This window comes from Erpetoichthys calabaricus, chromosome 8, assembly GCF_900747795.2.
Source record: "Erpetoichthys calabaricus chromosome 8, fErpCal1.3, whole genome shotgun sequence".
Classification (NCBI taxonomy): Eukaryota; Metazoa; Chordata; class Cladistia; order Polypteriformes; family Polypteridae; genus Erpetoichthys; species Erpetoichthys calabaricus.
In genome coordinates this window covers 182,866,515-182,887,232 of record NC_041401.2, presented here as the reverse complement: position 1 = coordinate 182,887,232, position 20,718 = coordinate 182,866,515, and the positions used below count along the sequence as shown (strand labels likewise).

At 43.7% G+C, this 20,718-nt stretch overlaps 1 protein-coding gene across 1 annotated transcript in view; it reads right to left on the bottom strand.

Annotated features, from left to right (window-relative positions):
- Positions 1-20,718, bottom strand: part of igsf21a (immunoglobin superfamily, member 21a) — an 897,495-nt gene that overhangs the window by 6,873 nt on the left and 869,904 nt on the right. The window contains exons 6-9 of the mRNA XM_051930758.1: positions 15,869-16,346; positions 14,470-14,555; positions 3,207-3,399; positions 1,596-1,634 (exon numbers count right to left, since the gene is read on the bottom strand). Of these exons, the coding sequence (XP_051786718.1) occupies positions 1,596-1,634; positions 3,207-3,399; positions 14,470-14,555; positions 15,869-16,346 (796 nt within the window). The remainder of the gene's footprint in view (positions 1-1,595; positions 1,635-3,206; positions 3,400-14,469; positions 14,556-15,868; positions 16,347-20,718) is intronic.

Sequence of the window (20,718 nt, the reverse complement as noted above, 5' to 3'; positions counted from 1 at the left end):
ACGGCAGGAAGCCCACCATCTTAATGATACACAGAGAAGGAGAGATGTCCATTTTTATCCATCCATCCATCCATCCATTTTCCAACCCGCTGAATCCGAACACAGGGTCACGGGGGGTTCTGCTGGAGCCAATCCCAGCCAATACAGGGCACAAGGCAGGAACCAATCCTGGGCAGGGTGCCAACCCACCGCAGGACACACACAAACACACCCACACACTAGGGCCAATTTAGAATTGCCAATCCACCTAACCTGCATGTCTTTGGACTGTGGGAGGAAACCGGAGCGCCCGGAGGAAACTCACGCAGACACGGGGAGAACATGCAAACTCCACGCAGGGAGGACCCGGGAAGCGAACCCAGGTCTCCTAACTGCGAGGCAGCAGTGCTACCACTGCGCCACCGTGCCGCTGTCCATTTTGTGCTTATGGGTCACAGAGTGGGCAAAAATAGCAAATGCAAAGAATAGCAATTTCGAATTGAACTTACGACACAATAAAGAGTGCAGAAAGTGAAGACGCCTGAACACTTTCTCAATCCACTGTACATGAAGGGTCAATTTGAATCCAGTTTGCTGGGGTCAGTATGTCACTGAACTGGTCACATCTCTCTTATACTCGGGTGTGGACATCGGGTACCCGGAAACAACGAGGTGAGGTGCAGTGCAGTCGAAACTGACAGTGACAACCTGGCCTTATATTAGAGAGCCTTGGAGTGACATCTGCTTTCACTGCCGAGGCATGAGAGGATCAGCTTTCTCATGCAGAAATGGTGCCCACTGCAGTGTCTGGTTATTGTTAATATTTAAGGGGGCTGCACTTTCTGCCCCATGCTCTCTTTAAAGTATGTCACCCCAGTTCCCTTTCATCATCATTTTTCACTTTAATACATTTACCTGGTTTGCTTTATACAGTACTTTATTTTCTTTATTTTTGTTTAGGCTGGTATTTGACCATCTTTGCAATGGAAGCTGTGTAAAATACACCAACGTGTATTCTGATTTTACCACTCTTTACAATGTGACGTAATAATAATAATAATTACTTACATTTATATAAAGCTTTACTCACTACTCAAAGTGCTTTTCATAGTGAGTGGGGAGCCACTTCAACCACCATTAACGTGCTGCATCCACCTGGATAAGGCGAGAACAGCCATTTTACCCCAGTATGCTCACCATACATTAGCTGTTAGGTGGTGAAGTGGCGAGAGATAGCCAGTCAGAGACAGGGGAGGGTTAGGGGGTCAGAATGACCAGGCCAGGGTGGGCATTTTAGCCTGGCCATCAGGATACACCCTACTCTTTGAGAAAGATGCCAAGGGAAATTTTAGTGTTAGCCAGGGATATTTTAGAGTCAGGACCTCGGTTTTACGTCCCATTTTTACAGCAGAGTGTCCCCATCCCTGGCACTAGGGTATTAGGAGCTATACTCAGACCACAGGGTAAGTGTCCCTTGCTGGCCTCACTAACACCTCTTCCAGCAGCAACCCAAGTTCCCGGTTGGTCTCCCATCCAAGTACTGGCCAGGCCTGAATATGCTCAACATTTGAACATTTGAAGTCAAATCCATGCACATGTGGGGAATAGTGACTTACCGTTTGAAATCTGAGATCCCTTCATCATGCTGGGGTTTTCTGCAAATAAAAAACACAAAAAAACAGACATGAAATTTAACATTGGAAACCAGCTGGGTGATCAAGAGTGCACAATTCTGAACGTCTGTCAGCACTTTGGCACCATCTAATGGCAAAATAAAAAATTCCAGTCTGCAGAAAAGGAAGTGAGCTGTGACAAGTGCAACGGCTACCTGTGCTTCTACAGTATTAATAATAATAATAATATATTTATATAGCGCCTTTCACATGCTCAATTTGTGGTAAGCTACTAGCAGAGTTCAGATGCCACTGTCATGATGTCTTGCAAAAAAGAAAGCAAAATGGCTATAAAAGTGAAACACCTGGGATGTAGAGAGATGCACATATTGGCAACGTAGCATGGAGAAAGCACTTGACCGATCCGCTCACATTTGCATGAGAATGTGCGACCAGCCAAGCACCCCAATCAAGTTCAGAATGGCACGTATACGTTCACATGTGCACTTGTACCCATTTGGAGACTGCACGCTTCGGGACTCCCGATTATTTATTAAAATCACACGTCGCCACGGATCACTTATCACCGCCATATGCTTTTGGAAAGATATTGGGCTGGATTGATTTTTTTCCTTCTGAACATTTTATTCTTAACTGAGGTATTCTATTTACTATTTGTGTTGCGGCCACATATTTCTTGAGTAGTTAGGAAAGAAATATGCATCTTAATAGATAGTTTTGGCACCAGAAAAATACGAAACATTTTTTTTAAACCTTGAGTAGTGGGTCAGTGTCCCTCATTAACTCACTGGTACCCAGTTTCATGAACTACAAGATGCCTCACTGGGGATGTGTGCCCATGGCCGCAGCACATGGTATCCCATGCATGTTAGGGTTATAAAACAGCCGTGACCTTCAGAACATTTCTTAAAATGAAGAAAATGACAATCTGCGACGACAAGCTGCTGCCTCCTTGCCCACATTTCTATACACATGGTACTGTGTCTCTTTGGAGAATCCTTGGGTACCGCTGGTTTGACTTTGTGTTGCTCACAGAGTTCTGAATGAGGCACATTACCTGCATTATGGCACTACGGCCATGTGGTGTGATTCCCCAAAGGTGAACTGGGTCGCAGGATCCTCATTGTTGGGGACCTGAGTGGCTGGACCAGGCCAAGTGGACATCCATGTAACTCAGATACAGGGTCAGGGTGGGAATGGACTGTGTGTCTGCCTGGGGGAATGTTGTCAACCGGGATCCCGAACTGTTTCGTCATGTGGTGGGTGCATCAACGCGCTGTACCAGTGCATGCTCCCTCAACCTGACCTGACCTGGCGTGATGAAGGCCTGTTTTCTAGTTGCAGACACCTGGACAACCTATTAAGTAGGACCATAGGTGTTCCAGGTTTGCTCCCAGGTCACCAGGTAGGAATAATCGGCAAGTCCTCAGGGGGCCGAAATGTAGTCTAAATAGGCGTGACACACACCCGTTTGCAGTAAATATTGATGCTGACCTCAGTGCAGCACCCCATTCCTTGACTGAACAACTGAAAGAAATTAGCAATCTCACTGGATCATAAGCCCAGTAGACTAGCACACATGGGCACCTTTACCGAACACGATGAGTCGAGTATGCGTGTCCGTGGAGCCCAGAGGATTCTGGGCCGTGCAGCTGTACATCGATCCATTCAGCTCAGCTGGCACACGCTCCAGTACCAGTTCCTTGCCGTCATGCTTAGTTTTGCCATCTAGCAGGTGACCACCAACCCGTGTCCAGGTGAACAGTGGCTCTGGGAAGACCTCACTCTGCAGGAGAGACAAAGGAGACATGATGCTATAGTTTTGTACAGAGAACTCTAAGGAAATCAGAAAATTGGCCCTAGACGCTCTTTAACAATAAAACCATTGAATCCAGAAGATGAAGTCCAATTTGCAATTAACTCAGCATGCATAAACAATTTGGACAAATTAGATTATTAGAACAATTTTGACAAGAACAGGCCAATTCAACCCAGCAAGTCCACCAATTCTATTGACCTACTTTCTCTAAACTAATAAGTTGAGGTCTGAACCCACCACCCTACCTAGGAATTTACTCCATGTGTCTTTGCTTGTCTACGTTAAAGAAAATGCTTTTGCGTTAAATTTACCCTGAACAAGTTTCTGTCCATGTCCCAGTATTCTTGTTGAACTCATTTTTAAGTAACTGCCGGGATCCATTGTACCATTTCTCTTCATAATTTTAAACATTTCTATCATGTCACCTTTTCATCTCCAGGCTATGGAAACCATGGATTGCATGTGAGTTAGTGTTCAGTAATAATTCAATTATGTGAATGTACCACCCTGTGAATAGATGTATTTTTTGGAAAAGTGGCCTTATATATCAGACTAAAAACTAGAACACCCATTTTACACAAGCCCTCCCTAAAATCTATTCCTGGCTACACCCCTGGCAGAAGTTGAAGGAGTCTGAATGCTTTCTTCACCCACTGTAGGTGGTAGTGCTTAAAAGATGGGGAGTGGGGTTTCAGATGTGCAGCACGCATTCTCCTGTCTACGTTCTCCTTTTTCCTGCTCTTGCCATTTTGCTTGGTTGTTTGACTCGGTTTGCTCAACTGGATCCTTAGTGGTGCCTTCATCCGTCAAAAAGCCAGGAAAGGGCCACGTTGAGCACCCAGTGTGAATGACATCTTCCATACACATCCAGAACTGTTGGAATGAAGTCAGAAAAGCAACATGAACGCCCCTTTAGCTGCTCCCACGACTGACTGACATTATCCTCATGCACTCTGTGCCAAAGGAGCACTTGTCCAATTTACATAAAGCAGACGTATTGTGGTGCAACACATTTAATTTTTCTTTTTCTTTTCTTTTTGTTTTTCTTTCTACAGAGTGAAAGACTAATCCTTGAGAGAATGGCATGTCTCATCTGGCTGCTCTTCAGGGCCATGCGATGCGTTGCCAGAGTGGACTCTGTATTGTATGATGAAGACCTCGTTTTATAATAAAACCTAACAGAAGCGAGCTGCTTTGAGTCGCTTTTTTGTGAGTGTTGCCTTACATTTCAATAGAGCGAGCGGCACATCTTTGTGAAGCGGTGTGGAAATGCCTACCAAAGGTCCATTAAGGCATTTAATAAAGCTAAGTGCCCAAGGCATGTATTCCCACACTTGGCAGTCTGGCTTCATTAGGTCCAACCCAGGTGTTTCTTTCTCGGCAGATGTTTCTGAATTTATAAAAATAGTTTAATATGCTCACCTACTTATTTGAAAACAGACCCCATGTGCACTTGTTCAGACAAGCTGCCAACCTCCAGCAGAACACGGCATACACATAATGGGCCTGACGGTACATTAAAGGTGGCTAAGTGACTTGCACAGAAGGCACACTGAGAGCAATGGTGGGACACTCGGCACAGTCTGCCCACCCTCCATAATCAGTATAACAAACCCAGCCTCTCCAGCTAAGATCACGCAACTATTCCGACACAGCGGTGCTTTATAATGAGATTTACTGACGAGCTCCACTTTGAAAATCTTGACAATCTGGTTGAGATGGCTGCTGGCACAGCGGTTTTGTGGAACTTCCTCACAGCTCGAGACTCCAGGGTTCAAATGCTGGTCCAAGCACTGCCTGTTATCCCAGTGTGCACACCAGTTGTTCCTCCAGGTGTTCTGGTGTTCTTCACACATCCCAAGACTATAAAAAGTAGTCACCCTCTTGGACGTTTTCCCAAGTGAATCATTGTGGATTTCATTTGCCTTTTTGCTTTGCACCCTCCCCTAACCATAACTTAACGTCTATGAGGGATGAGCGAAAGCTTTTGATTCGTCAAAAATTTCAATCTTTAGTTTTTGACGGATCGCAACGTTTTAGGGTCCCCAATGCCAAAAACATCGATATGGGCAATGATGGGCGTGTGTCTGTGTGTCACAGTTTCTTGGGGACAGTCTAAACTAACTCGAAACTTAAGCCTATTATGAAACGATGATGTGCTGATTAGTTTTTCTGACAACTTGTGCAAGAGAAAGAGGCCCTCTAGAGGAACCCTCAAATATCGTAATTCTGTAATTAATTATGAATTCTTCTCATCAATTGCTATCGTAATGACCCATTTTATGATCAGAAAGATCAACAACAGAGTGGTACATAATTTCTGAAATGTTATAGAATAGTTCGGGTAACTTGGTTCCTCGGGTGCAAAGCCCATTGACACTCGAGTTCGAATTTTGGCACCGATCAGGAGAAAAGGACTCTTTGATGTCAAACTGGAAATGGATTTCTGCAAAGTGGTCTGAATTGTTACAAATATCCATCCATTTTCCAACCCGCTGAATCCGAACACAGGGTCACGGGGGTCTGCTGGAGCCAATCCCAGCCAACACAGGGCACAAGGCAGGAAACAATCCCGGGCAGGATGCCAACCCACTGCAGGACACACACAAACACACCCACGCACCAAGCACACACTAGGGACAATTTAGAATCGCCAATCCACCTAACCTGCATGTCTTTGGACTGTGGGAGGAAACCGGAGCGCCCGGAGGAAACCCACGCAGACACGGGGAGAACATGCAAACTCCACGCAGGAGGAACCCGGGAAGCGAACCCAGGTCCCCAGGTCTCCCAACTGCGAGGCAGCAGCGCTACCCACTGCGCCACCGTGCTGCCCTGTTACAAATATAAAACACACAATTATTAATCTCATAAGTATTGACCCCAGTATTTAGTAGATGACAGCTTTGAGTCACTTTGCACAGGTCTCTCTATCAGCTTTGCACATCTCCATTTTTTTCTCCACTGCTCAAGCTCTGTCAGGTTGCATGTTGATCATGAATGAACAGCTTTTGTCAAGTCCAGTGACCAACTGGTGCAGCCAATTGGTCTTAGAAGTCCCAGAATTAATCCAATGGAGGTCATCCGTCTGGGATTTCGGCGGATTGTAGTCTAAATTCACCTTGTCTAGAAGGTCCATGCACACATACCGGTATGCCGATCCTTTGCTGGGCTCAATCACACATCCAAGCAGAGAGGAGTGTGCTGCATACAATCGGGTAACAGAAAGCATCTGTTTGACTATAAAATACGAGAAAATCGCAATCCTCATGTTTATTTTCTGATTCTGATTTCTGTGAAGTCTGCCATCAAGGTGATATTTGACATTTTCATCTCTCATGAGAGCATTGTGGCTGCTCTCCCAATTAATGAAGTCCTTCAGATGCCTATATGGAGATGTTTGGCTGAAACTTTACACATTCTTGAGAGAAGTTTCCCCCAAGTGCAAGTTGAGTGATTGGTTCCTTCACTGTGACAAAGCTCCTGTGCATTGCTCTGCCAAGACCGTCCTCTTCATTGGCGCCACTGGGATCAAACTTTTGGAGGCCCCACCCTACTCTCCTGATGTGGACCTTTTGTGATTTCTGGCTCTGAGCCCTTTCTTATTTGCAATGGTGATGGACAGGTTGACAGATGAGATTAGACAGGAGTCCCCGTGGACTATGATGTTTGCTGATGACATTATGATCTGAAGCGATAGTGGAAGAGAGGTGAAAAAGAGAGTGCTGGCAGGGTGGAACGGGTGGAGAAGAGTGTCAGGAGTGACCCACTACATGCCCAACCTACCTGGAAGGGGTTGCTCTTTGCACTGCCATTCCCAAGGTTTCTTCCATTTTTCCCTACAAGGTTTTTTTTTGGGGGAATTTTTCCCTTGTCTTCTTAGAGAGTCAAGGCTGGGGGGCTGTCAAGAGGCAGAGCCTGTTAAAGCCCATTGCGGCACTTCTTGTGTGATTTTGGGCTATACAGAAATAAACTGTATTGTATTGTATTTGTGACAGATAGTGTACTGGCCTCACTGAATCTCCTGTTCAATTATCCAGCAAGCTAAACACCTTCATGCAATAATTCCCGGAACCACGAAGTGATGTAGAGAATGTTTAATTACAAAAATGGTGTGAAACTGTAAATACAAATACAAACAAACACTAATAAGTACTTGCATAAGTAACATAGAGTAAATACAGCAGCATTTATAACTAAGAGCTTAACAGCCAAAGGCTCAGTAAATTTATGTAATGAAATACAACATTTACTTTGACACTCCTTAACCAAAGTTACTTAAACAAAGACTATAAAACTAGAAAAAAGAGAACTTACAGGGAATGCCTTCACAAGGGCTAACTAAGCAGGATGGCGAAGGATTGTTTGAGAGTACAAACACAGAGGTAATAAACACACCATGCTTACTGCTGCTGCACTCACTTCCTACTTCCTACTTCCTGCCTCCTGTCACATGGCTTCCTGCTTGCAGCAGTAGCATTAGGATTTTTATATTAGGATTACAAAGGTTTGCAAAAACAATTAGAACCAGAACACTCCCCGTCTGGTATCTTTAAGATACCACCAAAAACTGAGCCAAATACTTTAATCTGGTGATAAAAGAAAAACCAGTTCTGAAATAGGCCTGTAAAGGATTTTTGTTGCTCCTTGCTGAACTATCTTTATCTCGACCTTCCTTATTAATCCATCTTTGCTAGGAACAGCCTTCATTATTATTCCCATAGGCCACTCATTCCTCCTGACTTGCTTTTCCTTCAGAAGGACAACATCACCTTCTTTGATGTCAGGCCTTTTATTTTGCCATTTCTGTCGTGTCTGCAGAGTGCTGAGATATTCCATTCTCCACCTGCTCCAGAATTTCTCAGCGAGGTATTGGACACGCTTCCATTGGTGTCTCAACATCTCACCTGTACCAAAGTTACTTTGAGACAGAAAAGGCGTGCCTATTTTTTGGGTGAGCAGCATGGAAGGTGTTAGGACATTAGGATGTTCAGGATCAGACGAAACAGGTACCAGGGGACGTGCATTAATTATGGTGATGACCTCTGCCATTAGCGTTGTTAACACTTCATGAGTAAGTCGTACACGACCAGACTGCAACAGCATGGAGTCTAATATGTGTCGTACCACTCCAATCATGCGTTCCCACCGTTTTGAGCTTAAGTGACTCTCAGAGGCATAAGTGGACAAAGAGTTCACTTCAGGTCGGATATCTACATCACTTTCTGGGTTGATGAGGTCAAATTTATTTTGTTCTTCTGGAATTTTCTTTAGTGGAAGGCGAAGGAAGCGAGGTCCAGTAATCCATGTTGAACTGGAAAGCTTGGAGGCTGAAATGGAGCGTGAACCATGATCAGCAGGATTTTGATCTGTTGGCACATAATGCCACTGTTCAGGTTTAGAAGACTGCCGGATTCGTTGCACCCAGATTATTTACATAGACACTAAAGCGTCTGGATTGATTGTGAATATAACCCAAAACCACTTTACTATCTGTATAAAAACTAGTGGAGTTTAGCTGGAGATCTATTTCCTCACTGACGACTTCCGCAATCTCCACAGCTAGCACCGCAGCACATAGCTCCAGCTTGGGCACTGTAAGTTCAGGTCGGGGGGCAAGTCTCGCCTTGCCGAGGACAAAGCCCACATCTATTTGCTTGTCATGGCTTAGAAATTTGAGATAAGCCACAGCAGCAATGGCATTAACAGAGGCATCTGAAAAAAATGCACAGCTCAATGTGCAGGGCATTAGAAGGTGGAATAGCAGAATATATACGGGGTATTTGAATGCCTCTGAGGCACTGCAGTGAACTCTGCCATTGCACCCATTGTTCATGCATGCCTTCTGGAAGGTTGGTGTCCCAGTCACTGCCGTGTCTCGAGAGTTCTCTAAGTAGTAAGCGCCCCCGGATAGTCACTGGTGCCAGGAAACCCAGCGGGTCAAAAAGACTATTGACCGTGGAGAGTACTCCTCTGCGGGTATATGGTCTCTCAGTTTCAGGTGCATAAAATGTAAAAATGTCTGACATAATATTCCATCTTACCCCAAGACTTCGCTGATCAGGTAGGTCATCCACAAACAAGTCAAGATTTTGTAGATCCTTAGCTCGATCTTCCATTAAGAACACATCCATCACCTCAGCATTGTTAGAGGCCACTTTGTGGAGCCTAAGATTTGAAGCTGCTAACATTTCCTGTGTTCTCTTAAGGAGTTCAATTGCTTCCTCCACAGTGGGGACAGACTTTAAAGCATCATCCATATAAAAGTCTCTTTGAATAAAGCGGCACACATCACTGCCATACTCTTTTTCTCCTTCTTGTGCAACTCGCCTCAGACCATAAATGGCCACAGCAGGTGAGGGACTATTACCAAAAACATGCACCCTCATTCTATGGTCAACAACCCTTTTGTCCTGGTCACTGTCCTGATACCATAGAAAGCGCAAAACATCCCTACAATCTTCTCGCACTAGAAAACAATGAAACATTTTCTGAATGTCAGCAGTAAGTGCAACAGGGTTCTTCCTAAATCTTATAAGGATACCCAACAGGCTATTATTCAAGTCCGGCCCAGAGAGCAGCACATCGTTAAGGGAAACCCCTTCAAATTGAGCACTAGAATCAAAAACCACACGTATTTGGGTGGGCTTTTGTGTGTGGTACACTCCGAAGAAGGGCAAATACCAGTACTCCTTACCTTCTTGAACCGGAGGCGCAAGCTCTGCATGACAGCTATCCAACATCCTTTTCATGAATTCTAGAAAATGAGCTTTCATCTCTGGATGTTTCTCAAGGGTGCGGCTTAGAGATCTAAAACGATTCATAGCATATACACGATTATTAGGCAATTGCCTACGTGCTTTGCGAAAAGGAAGTGGGGCCACCCAGCTGTTGCTGGAGTCTTGGAAGAATTCATTCAACATAGTTTTGAGAAACAAAAGATCTTCCATAGAAGGTGCAGGTTTGTGATCACTTTTTGTTTGGTAGAAAACCGATTGTCCAAGTTTCTCCCCATTTGCTCCAGTCAGATGGCTTTCACTGGGAATGCGGCAGAAGAGTTGGTGCTGCTCAGAAGGGATGAACCTCTCTTTGACCATCATATGGCTCTCGCATGGGTGAAAGAGACTTGGCCTGCCATTATCCAGGATGTAAGTTTTCATGCTAGTGACCTCTGAAGGCCTGTGTGTACCACCCAGGCACACATCACCAATTATTACCCAGCCCAAGTCCAATTTTTGGGCATATGCTGCATCATGGGGCCCATTGATCTGCTTACGGACTTTATGCACCCTTAACATGTCCCTTCCCAGCAACAGCAGAATTGCTGCTTCTCTATCACGAGGTGGTATTTCATTGGCGATTGCCTTGAGGTGATGGTGATTGTGAGCAGCTTCTGGAGTAGGAATTTCATCCCTGTTGTCAGGGATCATATAGCATTCTAGGAGTGTAGGCAAAGGAAGACTTACTTTTTCATCTAATGACTCTATGATATAACCAACCGCTCGCCTGCCAGTAGTCTCAGCTATTCCAGAGCAGGTTTTCAATGTATATGCAGCTGAAGGTCCATCTATGTTGAAAATGTCAAAAAAAATCTGGCCGAGCTAGGGACCTATTGCTTTGGTCATCCAGCATGGCATACATCCTCCTGCTTTTGCTGCGGTCACTGGCTGGATAAACATTCACAAGGCATATTTTTGCACAGGATTTCCCACTAAAGCCTTCACCACACACCTCAGTGCATTTGGACGTAATAGCGTCATCTGCTGCTTCTTTCTTCTCCCTGCCATGCTGTGCGAGGGGAGAAGGGGACTTGGACAGCCAAGGAGCTGGGCCTGGATGGAGGGCAGCTGAATGCCTGTCACTCTCACATTCAGAACATTTGACACTTGTTTCACAACATCTGGCAACATGTTTGGTTGATGCGCAGCATTTGAAACAGATGTTATGTGTTTTTAATATTCTTTTCCGTTCATCGAGGGGCATCTCTCTAAAGCCTCTGCACTTTCTCAGGGGGTGAGGTTTGCGATGAACTGGACATTGTCTATCTGGGTCATCATTGGCTGGGGAATTGGAACAGGGAGTAATATCTGTTTTGTGTACAGACACTGGCTTACGGGCATTACTGTGACTCTCGACGAATCTCTCTCTCTTATTTGGGTTAACAGTGGAGGAGGGGAGAGTAAAGCTGGGGTCATTACGTGCCTTAGCTTCACCGCGTATGAACTGCAAAAAGAAGGAAAATGGGGGAAAGGTGACCTTGTGTTGTTGCTTATAGCGGGAGCCCTGCATCATCCACTTCTCCTGCAGCGCATATGGGAGCTTTTCTACTATTGGGTTAACACCTCTAGCAGTGTCCAAGTAGGAAAGCCCTGCTAAAAAACCATCTCGTTTTGCAGCCTCAACCTCAGACAGTAAATCACTCAGTTCCCTAAGCTTTTGGTGTTCTTTTGGTAATATTTTAGGAAAATTGTCCAGTTTTGCAAGCAGAGCACTTTCTATGGCTTCTGGTGACCCATAAATCTCCTCCAATCTCTCCCAAATGCGCTGCAGCCCAATAGACAAGTTCCGCACATTCGCTGACTTGATGCGACGCGCATGTTCTGCAGATTCTGTCCCAAGCCATTTAATCAATAAATCTATCTCTTCTCCCGCTGTAAGACCCAATGTCTCTATGGCATTAAGGAATGTGAATTTCCAGGCCAAATAATTCTCGGGCCGGTCATCAAACTTATTTGGTCCGGATGATATCAGTTGGCTTCGTACCAGATACCTTGCTAAATCTGATGAGGCATGGTCACGAGAGTGTCCAGCAGTTTCATCCATGTGGTGGTTATAACGACTGGGGCAAGGTGTTAGCACAGGCAGGCTCCGAGCACTGCTTGGCTGATTACTTAAAAGGGTAGGATGGCTCCTTTGCCTTAAAGGAGACTCTTTATTGTGTACAGTAGTATCTGCAGGATGACCTGATGCCAGATAGCTTGCTTCTTCTCTGGCTATATTTTCATCTGCTACCAGGTTGAGGACACACATGTCCGGAATGGGGCCATTATTCAAACATCCTTCCCTGAATGAATGCCTGCCGCTATGCTCATTTACATACTGTTCAGTACGCTGCTGTGGGCTCTGTGCTGGCAGTAACTGGGATCCGAGTTCAATTTCTGCGGCCTCTAAGTTTGCAACTGCAGCCTCCATCACAGCTGCTTCAGCCAGCGCAGCCTCTGCCTCTCTCTCTCTCTCCAGAGCATCTAACGTGGCTTCTAGACGGGCCTTTTCCATTCTAAGTTCAATCTCCTTCTTTGAAAAGGCAGCTCTAGCTTGGGCAGCTTCTGCCTTAGCACGTGCTTTGGCTGCTGCTACACTGACATTTGAAACAGCAGAAGATTTAGTCGAACGACAAGCAACAGATCTAACTTCCAATTCTTGAAGCTCCATTTTACATAGACAACTGGATAATGTAGTAACTGTAACTCCTCTAGCAATTCTTGAGCAAATTACTGCGCTGTTATTTCTGCCTTAATATGCCTTATAAGACAATGGAGTCAGAGCCACTGAGCAATCTTGCTTGTAGGTCTCCCTTTTCACTGTACTGGCCTCACTGAATCTCCTGTTCAATTATCCAGCAAGCTAAACACCTTCATGCAATAATTCCCGGAACCACGAAGTGATGTAGAGAATGTTTAATTACAAAAATGGTGTGAAACTGTAAATACAAATACAAACAAACACTAATAAGTACTTGTATAAGTAACATAGAGTAAATACTGCAGCATTTATAACTAAGAGCTTAACAGCCAAAGGCTCAGTAAATTTATGTAATGAAATACAACATTTACTTTGACACTCCTTAACCAAAGTTACTTAAACAAAGACTATAAAACTAGAAAAAAGAGAACTTACAGGGAATGCCTTCACAAGGGCTAACTAAGCAGGATGGCGAAGGATTGTTTGAGAGTACAAACACAGAGGTAATAAACACACCATGCTTACTGCTGCTGCACTCACTTCCTACTTCCTACTTCCTGCCTCCTGTCACATGGCTTCCTGCTTGCAGCAGTAGCATTAGGATTTTTATATTAGGATTACAAAGGTTTGCAAAAACAATTAGAACCAGAACAGATAGTGAGACCAGCTATGTTATATGGGTTGGAGATGGTGGCACAGGAGACAGAGCTGGAGGTGGCAGAGTTAAAGATGCAAAGATTTGCATTGGGTGTGACGAGGATGGACTGGATTAGAAATGAGGACATTAGAGGGTCAGCTCAAGTTGGTCGGTTGGGAGACAAAGTCAGAGAGGCGAGATTGCGTTGGTTTGGACATGTGCAGAGGAGAGAGACTGGGTATATTGGGAGAAGGGTGCTAAGGATAGAGCACCCAGGTAAGAGGAACAGAGGAAGACCTAAGTGAAGGTTTATGGATGTGGTGAGAGAGGACATGCAGGTGATGGGTGTAACAGAACAAGATGTAGAGGACAGAAAGATATGGAAGAAGATGATCCGCTGTGTCTACCCCTAAGAGAAGCAGCTGAAAGAAGAAGAAAAATTAGAAGAATAGACTTGTACACTGTATTTGAAATAATCTCATTTAGTCAGGCATTTTCCTTTAATCACTGTCTCGCAACTACACCTGCCCCTGATGGCAACTGTTTGGCTGACCACCCACGTCTGATTACTGCATCTCCAGTGACCACCTTGCCCCAAGGAATTCCTGTTCTGTGACCACCACTGCTGGGAGTTTTTATGAGGAGTCAGTGGGTACAATTGGATTTCCTTGGCAATACAGCCCTCTAGTGGTAAACTTAAGGATTTTTTTCTTTTTATTTTTTAATACAATTTAAATATTTAGGTATAATTTGCAATGTATTATTAAATTTATTACCAACAAAAGCAATCTAAAAATGAAGCCCTCAGTTTAAGGGATATTTAGTATAGAATATATATTATATAGTGTCTATCTATCTATCTATCTATCTGACCGTTGTCTGGACTACAATTTTCATTGCCTTAAGGTTTGTGAAACACCCACCCTACATGGTCCTACCTTGAATCCTTGCACGAGTATTCGGACGGTGTCCCCAACTTTCGCTCGTGGCGGAGACATTGCCAGCTTGGGGTCCTTGGGTGCCGCTGTGAGAAGAGCAGAAAACAGAAGACGGTTAATCCAAACTGATTTTGATAATAGTAAATGAGGTGACAGGCTATTAGATAGACACATGGATGGATGAAGGGCACTATATAACTGATAAGTAGGTAGAAAGATAAATAGACAAATATATAGTGCCTTTCATATCTATCTATTATATAGTGCCTTTACTCTATCTATAAACCTATCTATCTATCTATTATTTAATGCCTTTCATCTGTCTGTCTATCTATCTACCTGTTAGTGCCTTTCATATCTATCTATCTATCTATCTATCTATCTATCTATCTATCTATCTATCTATCTATCTATCTATCTGTTAGATAGATATGAAAGGCAATATATATCTATCTATCTCTGTTATATATTGCCTTTCATATCTATCTAACAGATAGATAGATAGATAGATAGATAGATAGATAGATAGATAGTGCCTTTCATATCTATCTATCTAACAGGTAGATAGACAGACAGATGAAAGGCATTAAATAATAGATAGGTTTATAGATAGAGTAAAGGCACTATATAACAGATAGATTTATAGATAGATAGAGTGAAGGCACTATATAATAGATATGAAAGGCGCTATATTACTGATAGATAGAAAGATAAATAGGTAGATGAAAAGCATTATATAATAGATAGATAGGTATGAAAGACAGTACAGTATATAATACATAGATAGATATGAAAGGCACTATATAACAGATAGATATGAAAGGCACTATATGATAAATATTAAAAGGCACTATATAACTGATAGAAAGATAAAAGGCATTATATAATAGATAGGTATGAAAGACAGTATATAATACATAGAGAGATATGAAAGGCACTATATAACTGATAGATATGAAAGGTACTATATAATTGATAGATAGATATGAAAGGCACTATATAATACATAGATATGAAAGGCACTATATAACTGATAGATAGATAGATGAATGGCATTATATAATAGATAGATAGGTATGAAAGACACTATATAATACTTAGATAGATATGAAAGGCACTATGTAACATAGATTTATAGATAGAGTAAAGGCACTATATAATAGATGGATATGAAAGGCGCTATATGACTGATAGATAGATAGATCTTATAAGACTATATTAATTAAAGGAAATCTCAAAACATTTAATACTGAAATAAAAAATGACATTATAAATTATTTTTGCTCATACTGGAACACATATACAATTCTGACTAAGAAAAACGTTTTTTCACTTCAAACTGCAAAATTAATCCACGCATTAATCTACTTCCACTTTGTGTAGCAGAAGCTGAACTCACCCAGTGTGACCTCAGCCTGCATGGGCATCGACAAGGCTGGGTGTTTGACTTCACAGCTGAATAGGGCATCGTTATCAAGCTGTGGGTTTAGAGTCCAAGTGAGCATGGCTCTTACTTCCACAGTCCCATCATTCAATGGGATATGTGCATTGCGAAAGTAATACAGGGGCTCGGCACTTTGGACCCAACGTGGGAATTCCCGGCTGACCACTGTTTCTGGAATGATCTCTGTGGCTGGGTTGGGCTCATAACCCGGGGCCCTGGGGGTGTTATCCCGATGAGGATCCTCTGTAAAGAGTCTTGGTGGCTTCTCATCCAGGTCCAGCAGAGACAATGACTTCTGCAGCTTGGTGTCATCCAGCTCACGACTAATAAGGGGCCGGGGGTCTCTCAGGCCTCCAGCGCTTCCGTCACTTCCCATAGGGGTCTGCCCCCAAGTCATCGCTTCAATTAGCTCGCCGTCTCGCTTGAAATAGACCTGAGGAATGGAGAAGAGATGTTGGTTAGGGGACAAGATTGGGACAAAATAACACCTGAAATACTTCATCGCTTGGCATCCTCAGTGCCAAAATATCTTTAAGTGTTGTGAGAAGGAAAGGCAACATTACAAAATGGTGAATGCTTTACCATCCCAACTTTTTTTGGAATGTGTTGCAGGCCTGAAATGCAGGAATGGATGTATATTAACAAATGAAATGAAGCTGACCAGACAAAACATAAAATATCTTGTCTGCGATGAAATAAAAGTCAAAGGAAATTTAAGAACCACTGCATTTTTTTCCCGTCTTTTTCTGATTTTGGGTTGTACATCCATAATATATTAAGAGACAAAGCAATATTCAAAACACCACATGCACAAGAATGACACTTAAAGACTAACATAAAGATCATAAGACATGACACTGCAGGGCTGGCCACTGCCTGGCTACAACATGTCAAGTAATAGGTAACACATCTGAAGTCCAAGTGCTGCCTGCTACACCACTATATTACATATTTAATTTATACATTTTTTAAATGAGGAATAACTGTTATATGCACTTGTTAAATTTCAGATTGAGACGGCAAAAAGGCAGCACCACTTCTAAAATAAACATGCAGGGCTGATCTGCAGCCAGGAGTCGTACAACAAAATATACAGTAGTGTTCAGTGATGTGGAGACGAGTCTCCTAATGGAGTAATCAGAGAGACAGGAATGAGACACTATGGACAGGAAGCTAGTTTAAAATGACTGACAGTAGAGTTTGGGGGGGGACAGTCGTCATTCTAGGGGCAGCGGTGGGTCAACAGGCTGCTTCTGGACATCTGCATTAGAGCCAGCAGAGTGTAATTACAGACCGCAGTACCTTATGAGGTCGGTCATCAAGAAACGCCCTCAACGTCAGTCATGTAACACCCATTGCATTACTCTATGGTTAACATTAGGGCCCTGTTACACTATGGTTAACATTAGAGCCCCGTTACACTATGGTTAACATTAGGGCCCCGTTACACTATGGTTAACATTAGGGCCCCGTTACACTATGGTTAACATTAGGACCCCGTTACACTATGGTTAACATTAGGGCCCCGTTACACTATGGTTAACATTAGGGCCCCGTTACACTATGGTTAACATTAGGGCCCTGTTACACTATGGTTAACATTAGGACCCCGTTACACTATGGTTAACATTAGGGCCCTGTTACACTATGCTTAACATTAGGGTTGTGGGAGGGTTATCTGACTGAAAGGGCATTTTGTGGCCGACGCTGTGGGCATTAGCTGACCTTTGACATAGTTAGCGCAGGCAGTGCAGTCAGACCCTTCTCATTAGAGCAGCAGCTCCATTCCCATGATCACCCGTCTGCTGCCTTCTGGTGGCTAAACAGTTAAGGAGAAATGTTTAATAATAATAAAAAATGTGTGGCATTAATTTATGAAGCAGCAGGTAGATGCCGTAAATACGTTTACGTTCTTATTTTTTAACATTATTTTCTTAAGTCTGCCTATAGAAGATTCCTGCCGACTCTGAACAACCATTTAATTTGTTAAATGCACACATACCGCCTTCTCTATCAGGGGGCAAAACAAAGCAGCAGCTGCAAAAAGAGACCGAGGAGAGCAAATCCATAACCGACGCTGAAGTGGAATTGATGTGAGTCTAACGGGACAACACATCTTATTGGAAGAAAAATGAAAATCCAATGAGGCAGTGAGCAGAGAGGACTGAGCTGACGTGAAGGTCCCAAGGTGGCAGGATAAGACCATCGATTGCTGGTGTCTTTCCTTTTTATCAATGTTAATCATAAAAGGATAGATTAAAATTCCACATTAATCACCCTCACCGTGCAGTCTCTCAATCCTATCCTAGCCTTGTCAGGCACACAGCTTGATTCCCCCCCCCCCCACACCCCCCGTGCTTATTAATGTTTCCTTCGAAAAGAAGGAAAATGATTTTTCTTCAGAGATGTCCCTCAGTTCCAGCAGAATGTAACTGCAGCCCGCTATACCTATGAGGACAGACATGTAATGCCCCAACATCACGTAACAGCCACAACATTAGTCACGTAACGCCCATTGAATGCCCACTATGGTTAAGTTTAGGGTTATCTGACTCAGAAGGCATTTCGGGACTGATGTTGTGGCCTTTACGTGATGTTGTGGCCATTATGTGACATATGTAACACCTTATTACTGCCTGCAGTTAGACCCGTCTCCTCAGTCCAACCCAAAGGTATCAGAAATCATTCACTGGAGTCTTGGTCTTTCAAAACAATGCTTCAATCATTTATTCGGCAACTCAATTTATTTAGTCATCCATTGATTTACAGAATCTCCTTTAATGAATAGTCCATCCAAAAATGATCAGGTTTCGATGGAATCTGGGTGACGTATTTCAATCTGGTTTTACAAAAGTTCATAGTAATTGAAGGTGACTTATGATACTTTATTAACCTTGGACTCGGGTTGCTCATGGAGTTCCGAATGAAGCACATTACCTGCATCGTGAGGGAGCGTCAGTTACGGCACTATGGCCATGTGGCGCGATTCCCCGAGGGTGATCCGACTCGCAGGATCCTCACCGTTGAGGACCCTAGTGGTGGAACCAGGCCAAGGGGATGCCCACGTAACACCTGGCTACGGCAGATAGAGGGTCATTACCGGAGGATGGGACAGGACCATGTGTCTGCCTGGGGGGTTGCCAACCGGGATCCCAAGCTGTTTCGACGTGTGGTGGGTGCGGTAACGCGCTGTACCAGTGCATGCTCCCCAATCCGAGCAGACCTGATCTGACCTGGACTCGGGTTCTTGTGCTATTTTAGTGCTGCATGACCTCAGCGATATGGTGGACCATGGGGTTCTGTTAAAGCAGCTTGAGTGTGAAGTCGGCATTCAAGGATGTGCACTGAATTGGGTTGTTGCCCTACTTTAAAGGTTAGAGATCGATGTCGGTTAACATAGGTGATGATTTCTCCCAGGCATCTCCGCTTGTACAAGACGTACCCCAAGTCTCCATTCTGTCCCCCTTATTATTTGCCTTATATCTGCTCCCTTTGGGGTCCATATTTCAAAAACACAGTGTCGATTACTATTGTTATGCTAATGATACTCAGCTTGATCTTAAAGTTAGCCTTGGCATCGCTTCATCTATAAAAAAGCTGATGGAGTGTATTGATGATATTCAACTTTGGATGGTACCAAATTATCTCCAACTGAATGAAAATAAAACAGAGGTCATTATCTTTGGTCTTACTTCTTCACTAATGAATTTTGCACTTACTGAAAGCAAAAATTCATAACGATCTCAGGAAAATCTGGGCATCATCTTCGAGTCGTCACTAAGTTTTGACAAACAAATCTCCACAGTGGTAGAGTCCAGCTTGTACCAACTGAGGCAAATCTCAAAATCAAAATCCTTTCTTTCACAGAAGGTTTTGATGACAAGTCAAGCCAAATGACCCCTTTAAATTGGCTAACTAAAATGAATGCAGTATGCAAGCCTTCGAGGAAACTCAGGCCCCTTCTTCAAGCAGGTTGTAATCCATAAGACACATAAACTTCAAAACAGGACTCTAGAATTGACAACAAAAAAAAGGAAAGAATGTCCCAAATCATAACAACGTTGGCCAAAATATCATCAGAAATGACTCCTGGGTACTGCGTTCAATCAGAAAAAATTTACAAGGAAAGTTTTTGTTGTGGCACTGCTATTAACACAATTTCCATTTCCTCGAAAGTGGAGGAGAACTCCAGATAGTGACCCCAATTCTGCATCTCAATCACAGAAAAAAATCAAAATTGGGAAAACAAAGCTTAAGAAAAAGTGCTATATACATTTTAATTAACTTGCCTTGGCCATTGTAAAGAGACAAAACAAAGGAGAAGTTTCGGGGAATCCACTCCATTGTAAGAGACAGCTGGCACCTCAACCCAGCCGGGGCGCTCCTGATTTGGAAGGATGGGGGAAAGCAGTTTTTCTAGGACACTGTCTCCCCCAAGAGGCTAGATGGCAGCTCCCCTGGAGTGTAGTGGTGCCCCAGACTCCCACAGGGCATCCTGAGACTTGGAGTTTGGTATCTCAGCCCTGTTGGGTGCCGTGGGTGCTGCCAGGGGTTACTGTGGAACGACGATGGGAGACAAGATTCTCGCCTAGTCCGGAAGTACTAGAAGGTCACGGGGATGGGAGCCAAGAAGTACTTCCAGGCTGATTAAAGAGCTTGAATTCTCCGTCTGACCCGGAAGTACTGGCAGGTCACATGGACAGAAGAGTAGAAGCACCTCCAGGTAAAGAACTATATAAAGGACTGCAAAACACCCAGCAGGCGAGCCAGAGTCGGGAGGAGATGGACAACGCTTGCATTGTACT